This window comes from Nelusetta ayraudi, unplaced genomic scaffold, assembly GCF_046127955.1.
Source record: "Nelusetta ayraudi isolate G7.1 ecotype Tasmania unplaced genomic scaffold, CSIRO-AGI_Nayr_v1 ptg000027l, whole genome shotgun sequence".
NCBI classification, from domain to species: Eukaryota; Metazoa; Chordata; class Actinopteri; order Tetraodontiformes; family Monacanthidae; genus Nelusetta; species Nelusetta ayraudi.
The window spans coordinates 1,485,179-1,498,417 of NW_027466077.1; the positions used below are offsets into that span (position 1 = coordinate 1,485,179).

The window sequence follows — 13,239 nt, forward strand, 5'->3', positions numbered from 1 at the left end:
TTTATTTATTATTATTTGCTGTGCGGCGGCGGCGGCTATGACGCGATCAGTTCGAACGGTGCATTCCGATCATGGCGTCAACCACGGCTGCCTCAGCCGTCTCTCACAGTGTTGGGAGTTATTTGCAGAATTTATATGAGACCAAGAAGAACAAAAAACAAAACAAAAAACTGAACGACGCAACAATTGAGAGCAGGATGACAGCAATGGAGCGCATCCACACCCAGGCCATAGAGATGGTCAGAGTGGTACAGCAGCAGCAAGCAAAGTGCAACTGGAGAGTAACAAAAAATAAATAAAGAGTTGTTTTATGTTTAAAAACAAATAAATAAGCTAATGGGCGCCAGTCGGCCTCTGATCCAAGGCCGAAGGCTAATATGACAACGAAGATTACAGTCTGCCGTTTCTTCTTCTAGCGTTCAGGAAGGATTTTTCTCAAGTTCAGAATTAGATGAGGTCGCCGGCGGCGGCGGCGGCGGAGGAGACGGGGGTGAGATCCGTCAAACAACACGTTGTCCCATGTACGATGAGATTACTCCGTTCTTAATCTGATCCTACCGCGCATATTTTAGGTGAAGGGACACCGGAAAGGGTGACGCCTGATGGCTTTGTGCAATAAAAGCAACATTAAAAGACGGTGATGGAATGTCTCATTGCAGGAACGATACCGAAGACCTTTTGCCAGCAGACGGAGGCAAATGGATTCCACAGGAGTTAAAACCAGAATACAAATACTCTTTTTTTTAATTAAGGATTTTTATTTCAGTTTTTACAGACTTTTTGTCACAACAAAGTCAGTGAGAGCATCTTGTTTGTTTTCCATCTCGTTATACTGTAGTAATGCAGTTTTAAAGCAACCAAGAAAGAACCAGCGACTCATTCGTAGCGTTAAAAGCAGAGGCGATTTTTTTGTTTTGTTTTGTTTGTTTTGTTATTATTATTATTATTTTTTTGCATGCAGCAAAACAGTTTCCGGACCAAATCCCAGGACCCCTCCCATCATCCAAATCCAAGCCCCCTTCACAATGCCGCACCCCCACGCCCCCCTCTCTTTGAAACCTGTCGATTACAAAATACAGTCAAGCCGCGACAGAAAGGAAACGCCGGCGCCGAACTAGCGGCAGGGATGGAACAATTGACACATCTCGGCAATGTTTTATTCGCTGTCAACAGGGGGAGCAGTAACAGATTCTTGCTTATTTAAGTGCAGCATTCAAGTTTTACTTTCTTTTTTTTTTAAATAGCCAGCATGGTGATTGGTCAAAGAGCACAGTTTCTTGAAATGCGAGGCAATTAGCAATGTAGCGCTTGTCCAAAAAAACACAAAACAAAACAAAAAAAACCCCACCATCTGATATGCAAGTAGAAAAGGAAATAACCACACCGCGTTCTCAGGCGCCCTCAGTCAATGTTCTCAGAAATAGGATGATTGGAATGGAGCAATAGTTTGGGGACGAGGTTGACCACAGTGGAGTTTCATTTCATGAAAATTTACACCCTTTATTGAGCGTAGCATGAGCGTGAGATTAGCGCACAAGTCTTCTATTTGAGTTGTTAAGAAACAAAACAAAAAACACCAACACAGTATTCATCTTTTCGTTACATTTGCTCTTTTTTTTTGTTGTTTTACCATTTTTACGAGAGAACCGCAAACATTTTTTTAAGTGCTGAAGCTGGTTAGAAAGCAGATCCTAGGATTCCCCACTCGAGTGTTTGATTCCAGGTGGGAGAGAATCTAAGCCCCGCCTCCCGTGACATAAAACTAGGATGGAAAAAGTAAAACAATAATGATGAAATCTAAAAAAAAAACGGAAAATCAACCCCCCCAAAAAAATGACCACCCTGACAAACAGACAAAAGCAGTGTGGAGACAGAGAGTGAACTGGGGGTGAGAGCGAGTCCTTCTTCTGTCGGCCGACCACTGCGTCCATCTGCTTGTCTGTCCACCCACCTGTCCCGCCGTCTCCCACGCCTTGGCGGCCGTGTCGTCGTCGCCTCACTGGAGCAGCGCCTTGATCTCCTCGCTCTCCGCCGCTTCCAAGGCACACACGCCATTCGTTGCTTTTCGCTCTTTGTCAGCTCCCTGCGTAGGAGAGGAGGAGAGGGCGGCACGGACGTTAGACATGCTTAGAGGGTGGGCGGGGCCACGTCGGCGTCACCCTTGCCGAGTTCGGGGTTGAGGTGGAGGAGCACCGCGGTGCGTTGAAGGCGCCCAGAAGGTACGGGAGGCTGGAACCGAGGTGGTGGGACGACTCTCTCTGAAAGAGGTGGTTTTGATGTCATCGCACACATTCTGGCGGTGGTGGTGGTGGGAGCCCGTTCTAAAATTGCACAGCTCATTGAGCTGCGTCGAAAATTCAATAACCTTGTTAAGTCATTGTTGATAATTATTGAGAACTCATTAAGATGATATATATAACTGAGAAAGTTGTTTCAGGAGAGCATCGCAAACTGGTAGCCCATCATATGACTCAGGGCCCATGAAGCAGCTCTCTCTCAAAAAGGGCGGTGCTTTAGAAGCTTTGCACTGGCACGAAAAACCAACAAACTGACAAAAAAAACCCTCTTTAAGTCAGGGTTCAAGAGTACAAGAGAGAGAAAATGCAGTCCCAGTAGTGCGAAAGTGAGGTGGACAGATCTCTCGAGATTATTCAGATTGTCTTGAGACAAACTACTTAATTCGGGCCTCAGTCAGATGTTCAGTTAGATTGAGGACTCAGGAAAGCTCTGGAGGACTTTGGAACTTTTACACACAAACACAGACACAAAAAAGGAGGCTCCACTTCATGGATTGTTTTCCTTCAGGCGAAAGTTTCTGAGGGTCTCCTGGGGATAAATCAGGGCTTTAACAACTTATGGGTTTATACGGACGCCGCGTCTCACCCGCTTCAAGTGAAGATAATCCCCATTCGCCCAAAGACAGCTGTCAAAACAAATTACAAACCAATCTATATCGAAAATGTCATCGTTCTTAAATTTTTAGAAATAGCCTTCGCGAAAAAAACAAAACGGTCCCAAATGGCAAAAAGGACCAAAGCATGACTGAGCTGTGAAGGACGAGATGGGATTAATGCGCACGATGAAACAAAGAAATAGCGGCTCGTGCAAAACCTGTTGAATGCAAAGGCAGTGACGGCAGAGGAGCCAGAGAGAGTGATAGAGAGAGGAGGGAGACACAGAGGAAGAGAGAGAGAGAGAGGGAGAGAGAGGAGGGAGACACAGAGGAAGAGAGAGAGAGAGAGAGGAGAGAGGAGAGAGAGAGGGAGAGAGAGGAGGGAGACACAGAGGAAGAGAGAGAGAGAGAGAGAGAAGGAGGGAGAGAGAGAGTAGAGAGGAGAGAGAGAGTAGAGAGGAGAGAGAGAGGAGGGAGACACAGAGGAAGAGAGAGAGAGAGAGAGAGAGAGAGAGGAGAGAGACACAGAGAAAGAGAGAGAGGAGGGAGAGAGAGAGAGAGAGAGAGAGAGAGAGAGACGCCCCCCTCTGTCTGGCCTGCCAACTTTAGCCTCTTAGCAGAGGGCTTAGCGAGCCGAGGCAGAGAGGCTCTCATTGTTGTGTGGTGAAGCGAGCCTACAAAAAAAAAGAAGAAAAAACAAAACAATGTGACCCAGTTCAAGTCGCCAGTAGCGCGAGGGACGTTTGTCTGGGGGAGGGAAAAAAAATCCAAGCCGAGGGAGCGACAGAGCACATCCTGAGTGAGCAGCGGAGATTTAGCCGGGCCGAGCGGGAAAGATGTCAGATCTGCAACTCTAATTGGTGGAGAAACCAAAGACGACAAAGGGAGAGGGGGGGGGGGGGAATGGGAGGCGTGCCAGCGTGCGGATGGAATTTCTGGGAGAGTGCACCTGTCAACACTGTGCTGCTCCGAAAACACAGGCCTACAGAGTCCGAGTCCCACCACTAGGGGACCTGCTGTCGCTTCGTCCATGTGGACGTGTCGCAGGTCGCACGATTCTGAACTGAACAAACAGGAGAAGGACAAGGAGGGCGTCTAGACCTGTGGCAGCGCACCTCCCGTCACCATCATGAATGCACTGTAAAGATTAGCCCGGCTGCTTTTAGTGAGTAGGAACTTCCCCTGATGTGCAGTTCTGTCGTTGCAGCAAATATTCCAAGAAAAAAACTTGAGATGTTTACGCAGGAGTTTGCAGGTTTTCTTTGACCAGACTGTGAAAAATTAAATTACACAAAGGCCATAAAGTAATAATCGTCTGTGATATCGATGTCCTGTGCAGTCGACGGTATACGCTATATATATATATATATAAATATATATATGTGACCGGCGAGCTGTTAATAGTTAATCAGCTGGAGATCGATCCTTCCTGTCTTCCTGACATGTTGCTTCTCACTCCTTTATAATTCAATTAGATTCTTCGCCGGGGTTCAATTTTAATAAGGTTTCAACTCGGAGAAGCGTCTAATTCTCATACATCAGAATCAGCACAGATTGATTGGTTGTTTTTTTTTTCAACTTATTTTTAATCATGTGTGGTATTGTATTAAAAGTACACTGAGGGGGAAGTCTGGCGATGTGGGACACATAACGAGCGGAAGTAGTTTAGCGGCGAGCAAACTTGCAGCTCAACTTCTCCAGTGTGTTCCGACAGGTTGGGGGCCCACTGACCAATCAGTCTCCAGCCTGCTGAGTGCACAGGAGGGGTGAAGGCCGGTGAAGGAACTGATTGGACGGAGCCGTCTCTGCCTCTCCCTGGTTTCCTCCAGCTCTGGGGAAGTCATTAGCGGGCAGCCGGAGAGCAGCAGCGCCAGGTAACCGACTCCAAAGGAGTCGTTTAGGGGCGCCTCTGCAACCTTTGACCCGAGCTCTTCTGCCCGGCAACAGACTTAATTTGCTTATGAAACTGGCGTGACTCCCCGAGTAACACTCAAGAGGAAGATCCTTGTAATAGGAAGCAGACTCCTCGCTCGCTCCTGTCGAGCGTCCCGGAGGCTCTGCCACCGACTCAAAACTCCTGATGGCTTCTGAACACCGAGCAAAGCACAATAATGGGGCCAAGCTCGGGACTCCCTGGCGCTCCGTGGCACACTCCTGACAACACTTACATTAATGAGCTCCCCTCGACATGAATAATGACCCTCCTCCCACACACATGTCAACGTCAAGACCTTCTCGTCAAAAGGAGAGGAGCAGCAGGAGGCCAAGCGAGACTGAGGAGGAGGTGAAGGAGGCTCGATGGGAGGAGGAGGAGACCAAGAGAGACTGAGGAGGAGGTGGTGGAGCATCGAGGGAGGAGGAGGAGGAGGAGGCCAAGCGAGACTGAGGAGGAGGTGGAGGAGGATCGAGGGGAGGAGGAGGAGGAGGAGGAGGCCAAGCGAGACGCAGCCAAATGAGGCAGGGTTGCGCTCCCGGTGCATCCGCAGTCAAACTCAAATGCCTCGTCATCCCTCTGGAAGGTTGGCGGGGGGGGGGGGGTCGGAGGGAGGTGACGGGGGGGTTTGGATCAGCAGCAAAGTGTCCAGTACATTTTAATGATGCCACCAGTGAATGGAACTGAGAGGGAGAGATATCTCCATTCAAAGCCTCCACACACAAGGACAAAAACCCATTGCTAGAAAAAAAAAAAAAAAAACTCATTTAAAATGCAATACTTGCGTCAGACTATTGACCCGCTTGCAGTCAAGATTTTTTTTTTCTCTTTATTTTTAGGCACAGGAGCAGGGCCGAGAAGAATCCATCCGTTCCTGGGAGAAACGCGGCCGCCTCACCAAAAAGAAATTGCTGCGGCTCAAGCGGCCGGACGGCTGGAGCGCTCGCAAATAGGCTGTCGCCGGCTGATTTACGCCCACAAGTAGGCGTGAAAGTGAAAAATCTAAAATCTACCTGGTGCGGGAGAGAGCGGCATAATGGCTGGACCTGCGCGACGTGGGGATATTTTTAAAACGCGGCAGCAAAGGTGCGAAAAAGAAAAAAAGACACACAGGAAACAAAGTGACAAAGCGAATGGAAGCGGCCTCTCGGTCGTGGTGGTGGTGGGTGGGGTTGGGGTGAAGTGGCAGCTGCGGTTAAACTCTCTTCCTGGTCTCGTTGCTGGGTCGCATGTTGGGGTTGAAAAGCTGCTTTTCTCATTTCTTTTTAAAGCAGAATTCACTGCAGACAACAGCACAGCGTGCGGCCTTGGGGACACAGGGGTTCAGCTCCCATGATGTAGCGGGGGTGCAGCTCCCATGATGCAGCAGGGCTGTAGGGTGGGAGTGGGTGGGGGAGGCGTTTTGTTGAGCAAATAGAAGAATTTTTCACAACAGCCGCAATTGACTCGACTTCCCTCAGCGGGCGGCTTCAGGTGCTGCCCGGCCGAGGGCTCAATGGTGCGACCGACCGACTGACTGACTGACTGACAGCCAGACTTCTATTCATCGCACGCTAAGACGTAGAGATGGTGGCGGGGGTTGGTGGGGGGGGGGTTTGGAAAAGCCGGCAGAAGTGGCCGTATTGAGATGTGGCCCCGGCGGTGGCTGCTGACCTTTCGGCTGCGTCGGGCCGATAATCCTTGTTGGGACTCAGCAGGAGCCAAAAGAGGAGCAACCTCGTGGGTCACGCACGCGTATCTTCACCTTTCACTGTAATCCCTGCTGCAGATGAGCTGTGGCTGCCACCCCCCACCCCGCCCCCTCTCTCTCACAGGATATTTATGAAAAAAAAACAAAAGAAAAAGGTCAGGATGGAGAGGAGAAGCTATAGTCTCCGCCGCGGCTTAATTCAGACGGAGAGAAGTAAAGATTGTGGATTTGAGAGGCGAAGGTCGCCGTGCTGATCTCACTCGGTGCTGAGGGAAATAAAGAGGAGGCGGTCAAGAATGAAATCTTAAAGAGACACTCCGCTGGTTTTGAAACATAAAAAAAAAAAGAATGGCAGTGTTAAGGGGAGACTGCAAGATGATATGAGGTGTTAAATGATCCTGCAGACATCACGACCCGGGGAAAAAAAGCCTGCACGTCACTTCTAGGCCAAATATTAAACATTCATTTATTATTAAAGAGGACAAAATTTAGTTTTTGTAGTTCTGGAAAATGTCACAGGAGTCCCTTCTGCTTTTCAGTCTCCCATTTTAAGCATTTATATTTATGTAAAGAGGGGCTCCGCTGGGAAGAGGCGTCACAGCCGGGAGAAGGAGCAGGGCGTCGGGGAAAAGGGGGATTAATATTTGCATTGTCTGCACTGCGCCGTCTTACAATCAGACGCCAAAACGAATAAATGCATATGATTTTCACACGCCCTGGGCCCTTTTGATTTTAATGCAAAAAAAATAAAAAAATAAAGTGGCCACAGAGTGCAGCCACGTCTGTGAAGATGGGGCTAATCGCACAGCTGATGGCTTCAGCAACACGTTTATCTCCAACTGCCAGCAGTTCGCGCACAGATCACCGCTTCCTCTTTCCCAACTTCTGCTTCAAAGTGCCGTTGACTCTGCAGACTCATTCAGTTGCGTGCGTGCGTACGTGCGTGCGTGCGTGCGACAAGAGAGAACTCCTGAACAATGCATTGCAATGGCCCGGCCTGCGACAAATGGCTTTCCTAATCGGCGGCGTGGCTTCACTTGCTCTCTCTCTCCCTCCTCCCATTTGCCTTTGGCGAGCCAAAAAAACGACGCCGCATGTGAAGCGACTCTTCAGAGGAGCTTTTCTTCCATTTAGCCTTCCTCGTTTGGACGGCCTCGGCAGCGCGCAGCTGCTCGCCGGGCGCCCGGCGAGCATCTATCTCCCGCTTTTCAGACGCAACACGTTTGCTTTGGGAGGAGGCCGCGGCTGCAGAGCCATCGGCCTGGCGTGAGGCGCGTCTCTGTGCCAGGGCTGCTGCTGATCTGGCACCAACGGGGAGCTTAAAGAGACCTTAACCGTTTGGAGACTGATGTGGAAACTCGACACTGGCTCAAAGAGTGCGACGGGCTGGTTTTAGAGGAGAGGAGAGGAGAGGGGAGAGGGGAGCTGCTCGACACCCGTCGCCGGGGGAATTCATCCCAGCGCAGTCTGTAAATATATCTGTTTGGATGGGGAGATTAAAAAAAGAAGAAAAAAACCACAGGCACCAGCCTGTGTGAGTAAAGATCTGCCATTTATCTGTCCTCCACCAGCACACTGGGAACTTCTGGGTTCAAGACGTGCAAAGAGGCACTTTTTCCCAAAGTGACTTTGCAGAAGGAAACTCCTGCACCGACAGACAAGGGCTTTTTTTCCCCCTCCATTCGACTGTGATGGAGCTGCGCAGATCTGTTTTTCCACCGCCGGGTGACATTGGGCGAGATTGAACATTTATCACCAGTGTTGCGTGTTAGGGCGGTGGCGGCGGCAGCGGCGGCGGCGGTGGCACTGGCGCTCCCAATGCCAGCTGTGACGACGCCACCGTGTTGTCACAGCTCGCAGCTGTGGCGGCGCGTGCACCCCACGCTTAATTGTCAAAGGTGATGGCGAGGATGGTTACAGACCAGGCATGGGCAGACTGTGGCCCTTTAAGCTTTTTAATCTGGCCCGCCGAACTTGAAGAAATTCTATGAATAGTAAGTAATACAATAGCTGTTTTTCATCACTTTTTCATCAGTGTTTTAAGAGTCATTTGAATAAGGAGCTGAACACCGTGGGGCTTCAAAGACACTGATTTTGTTGTAACACTTTTGTTCATTTTCAATAGACATTAAAGCACAGGTTTTATGTCATTCATGTCCCATGATATATTTTTCTCTCCTATGAGGTGGGTCACTAAAACCTTATCAGTCTGCTCCTTTGTGGCCCACATGTCAAAAACTTTGCCCACCCCTGTTCTAGACGGATCGCGTTAGAAAACTATTAGTTTCAAGGGCCGCTGAACAAAAGCGCTCAAAACACAAAACAAGTCACTGGCGGTGCTGCGCTGTGTGCACGCTGCTCTGTGGACATTCCAGCACAGCCTCCGCAGCGCTCTGTTGAAGGGGCCTTTGTCCAGAGAGTTACCTCATCAGCACCCGTGGCCTCCGACACAAACAAGTGGCGAGGGGTGACGGCCGTCGGGGGCACTTGGGCGCACGAGACGAACGAGGCTGAATGGAAACGGGGCACCCACCTTTTCTAGCAACAGCTTCACGCAGGCGGAGTGACTCTCGTAGCAGGCACAGATCAGTGGAGTGAATCCATGGATGTCGACCACCTGTGCGCGAAGAAAGGCCATTTTAAATGAAAGGATATCACCCAGAACACGGCAGAACAGCAGTGATTCTATATTGTATGATCATGGACCGGGGGGGGGGGGGGGGGGGGGGGCTGTGTTCAAAACGGTCTGGCCCACGCAGCCAAGACGTTCAGTTTTCAAATTCACACTTTGTCCTTCTTGACAAACACAAAGTGATCCAGGAAATTAAACAAACACCTGGTTGTGAGAGAGACTTTGCACACCGAGATTTAGTGAGTTATTAAAGAGGTTGAGCAGACCTTTAGAAGGAGAATGGGACTTACTAAATAACAGCTTAAAGGTCTCGGAACTGTGTGATGGGTTCCTGCCCTTTACGGTGATACACATCGGCCTACTAATGATGTCAGAACACACTATGGAGCCGCGGGAGGGCAATCATGGTAAATGTGAGGCTTTGCGAGGTCTCAAGTGTTGACAAGGATACATGAAAGTGGTTACGATAACAAAATAATCAACACATAGCGACGCTAACGTTTCTGGGATGTGACCTTCAGAAAAAGATGCTGATAAAAAATGCAGAAGTGAGAAAACTCTGGTGGAATTTAGTAAAACACCGTGCCAGATCTTGTCGGAACGCAAACCACTGGTGCGAAAATAATGGCAGTTGTTCGTCAGGGATACCCCCAGGAACACAACAGGTGATGGGGCTCTTACGTTGATATCTGCTCCAATAGTGATGAGGTACACCATCACCTCCTCCTGACCAAAGTCGGCGGCTATGTGCAGGGGTAACCTCCCCGAACGCTCTTCCACAACCCGGTTGACGTCGTCCGCCTGCAAAAGAGCAAAAACAACAAAAAAACATGTCAGGGGGGGGGGGGGGGGGATGGAACAAAGCAGAATCTGGAAGCTGACGACAAATAAAAATACACAAAATAAGAGCAGATCAAGTCCAGATTCTCTTCTTACATTGCAAATAGCTGTTTCAGTCAAGCTGAGGCACCTTTGACCTCATTGGTGTGATGCTGGTTAATGACGAAACTAAATTCTGAAATTATCTGCACAGACGTTAGTGAGACTCTGTCCACCCACTCCCTGACAATGCACAAGCTGCCTAATGAGTGTGAGTGTGTGCAGGCGTGTGTGTGTAGGGTGGCCATGAGGCGATGACACCTAATGCAGGGGTGCACACACTTTTTCAACATGCGAGCTACTTGACTAGCGAAGAATACCAAGTCAAAAAGATCCACCTACTATAAAATTGGAGAACATATTGATTCATAATTTGATACTAGCAACAGCAGAAGTTTAATCTCTCTCTCTCTCCCTCCATGCGATCGACCCATACTACCTTTGCGATCGACTGGTAGATCGTGATCAACATATTGGGCACCCCTGACCTGATGGATGAGCATCAATCACGACTGGTGCAACCAGTTCTCACTTTTCTCAAAGCTGTATTTGATCGTCTCGCTGCACGAGTGGAAACCGAAGCAGACGGTCAAAAGAAACAGAAAAAATTCATTTAAAAAGATTAATTAGCTTAGACTATAAACAAAAACAAATGCAGCAACATAGTTGAAAGAGTGGCAGAAAGGAGGGAGAGAGAGAGAGAGAGAGAGTAAGAGAGACCATGTTGCATCCTTTAAATAAGGGGGATTAGTGAGCAAGCTTACTTTTCTGCTTCCCTCAAGGTAAATTTGTCCTTTGAATAATTATGTAAAAGTAAAGCTGCAAGCAGCGCTAGCGCGACTGAGTTGCTGTGGCCGCCGATGACGTCCGCCACCTGCCCACGCCCCCCCCCCCAACACCTGTTAACACCTGCCGCCGACGCCCCTGCAGCAGTGCTAAATCTCAAAGTGCAATAATTAGCTTTCAAATGTTTGTCTGCTACAGATTTATGATCTCGTACTACCCCCTTCCCTCATACACAATGCTGAGAGTCAGGGGTAACACGCTGTCCGGCAAAGACCTCTTGGTCTACAGTTGATGCAAAGGGAAGACCTTCTTTTAGAGGGAATAAATTATGTTTGTATGAACACAGACCCAGTTCAGAGGAGGAAGTGGCCACAGAAACAACCTGATGAGACATTGGGTGTGGAATAGTTGTATTGTTCAATCTACTGAACATAATTAACGTTTTTTTTGTTTTTGTTTTTTTATTTTTTATTTTAAAGTGAAACGCAGTTGTGGTGTTATTATTATTATTATTATTATTATTATTATTATTATTATTATTACTAATATTAGCTTTAGTTATATTGGGACTTTAGTTATATTTGGACGCGTGGTTCAGGCACAGGTTTATAGTACAAACATAATATAGTGTATATTAAGGTGTAATGTAGTACAGCAAGTTACTCCTACTCATGTATTCAGAGAAAGAGCAGACGTGACTAAGTTTAAATAAATTACGAGCCCTCGCAGTGTATTTTCCATCGCTATGCTACCAATCGCTATGTTCCAACAACAGACCCCCTATTTTTGAACACAACAGCCTGGCCTTCACAGTTGCCGCTTCACTTTGGCGTAGCTAAGACGTCCAAAACGTGTTTTTTAAAAAAATAAAATAATGCAAGCAGAACGTGTTGGTACAAAATAGGAAAAATCTCAAAAAACGCGTGTTTTTGCCATGGCTGACAACACAATGGACGCAAAGGTAGCTGCTACGCATCCGCCGTAACAAGTTAGCATGTCAACAGGTTGCTCTCTCCGATAAATAGCTGGAGCCAACCAACAAACAACGCACATTAATCCACAATTAAAAGCGTAAACCACAACCTTCAAGGTCCACATTTAAAATGTCGATCAAACGATAATTTCGGGAATATATCGTTTCAAGCTACGGACATATATGTCCTAATGAGTCTAAAAGCTAGCGGGTTAGCCCCTGACTGGTTTACTTAGCCTAGCGGCCGAGCACTGACTTGTCAGATTTTTTTTTTTTTTTTTTTTGTCGTTTTGTTTTGTCTTTCCAGGCGAGTGGCTGAATGACACGTTTCGGCTTTCTTACCGTCACCAGATTAGCTCTGACCACATCCATGTCGCCGGTCTTTAATCCCCACACCACTGTATCTGCCATTTTCCCGATGTTGCTCCTTCCCTGTTGTGTTGTGCTCCGGGAGGGTAGGGCGGCTGGCTGTCAACTTCAAATGCTGCTCAGCTAAAAGTAGTTAGCTCGCTGGCTAGCGCCGGCCGGAAACCCTTCCTCGTTGCTGCGGTGCGCGCGCACGCCACAAACCACCCGGTTATTTTAAGGTTTTGAGTGATGTTCTAGAGAATTCAAGGGCCGCGACTGTGGCACGCTGATGTGTGACAGGTGAAAAGGGGCTGAAAAGAAGTTCTTAAAGGCAAAGTGGCGCAGAGGGATCCGCCTTTCTGCAAACCGGAAGTTCTTGCAGTCCCATTACCCGGAAATACACATTTAAAGGGGAAGTTGCCGCTCACACGTTGTCAATGTTATACTTTTAAACCATACCAGAAGTGTTCAATAATTTCTCCCTCATTATAAACTAGAATTATTTAATTGTTAACGCTTACACCTAAAACGTATTAAACTCAAAATCTTGATGTAACATTTTATCAACAGCATTAACGATTTAGCAACTAAACGTGGTAAAACATACAAGAATTGAATTAGTTCCACATACTTATAACTTATATAAAACAATTAAAACGAATTACCTTACAATATGAAAAAAAAAACAAACTTTGAATGTAGAAACAAGGCAATCAATGTTACCTTATCCGATGTTGTTGGCTGTGCAAACCATTGTTATGATTATTATTTTTTATCATCAGTTGTTTGTTTTGTTTTTTCAAGCTGAACCATTGCTGTGACACCTTTGGGTAGAAACATAAACTGCCCACGGCTGTCCTCCTTGTCCCCCGTCGTTGGGAGAGCCGCTATGTCGACTGGAGTCTGCAGAGAGAAAAGAACAAGCTGAGAGGTTATAGAAGGACTTTACCTTGATCTGTAAAGGATCAAGTGCAGAACCCTCAAATCAAAGCCCTCAAGTCAAACACGTCTTCCGAGGCTCACAAGTCCTCCTCCTTAACTCTCCCAAAGATGCCACTGTGCACCGCTCCTCTCTAACTACAGGGGATGACTAAACACTACCATT

The 13,239-nt window shown here is 47.7% G+C and overlaps 1 protein-coding gene across 1 annotated transcript; it reads right to left on the bottom strand.

Moving 5' to 3' along the window:
- Positions 1-815: 815 nt before the first annotated feature.
- On the bottom strand, positions 816-12,509 carry mtpn (myotrophin). Its single transcript, XM_076030020.1, has 4 exons — positions 12,129-12,509; positions 9,830-9,949; positions 9,050-9,133; positions 816-2,083 (listed from the first exon to the last, which is right to left on the bottom strand). Exons 1-4 carry the CDS (start codon positions 12,195-12,197, stop codon positions 1,997-1,999), a joined length of 360 nt encoding a protein of 119 aa, XP_075886135.1. The 5' UTR covers positions 12,198-12,509; the 3' UTR covers positions 816-1,996.
- Between the last annotated feature and the right edge of the window lie 730 nt (positions 12,510-13,239).

What these genes read in the sequence shown, in the direction of transcription:
- mtpn (XM_076030020.1), bottom strand. Translation starts at nt 12,197, where the DNA reads ATGGCAGATACAGTGGTGTGGGGATTAAAGACCGGCGACATGGATGTG. An exon ending in TCAGAGCTAATCTGGTGACG is followed by an intron (nt 9,950 to 12,128) that starts GTAAGAAAGCCG and finishes GCTCTTTTGCAG; the next exon opens with GCGGACGACGTCAACCGGGT. An exon ending in CTATTGGAGCAGATATCAAC is followed by an intron (nt 9,134 to 9,829) that starts GTAAGAGCCCCA and finishes CTTCGCGCACAG; the next exon opens with GTGGTCGACATCCATGGATT.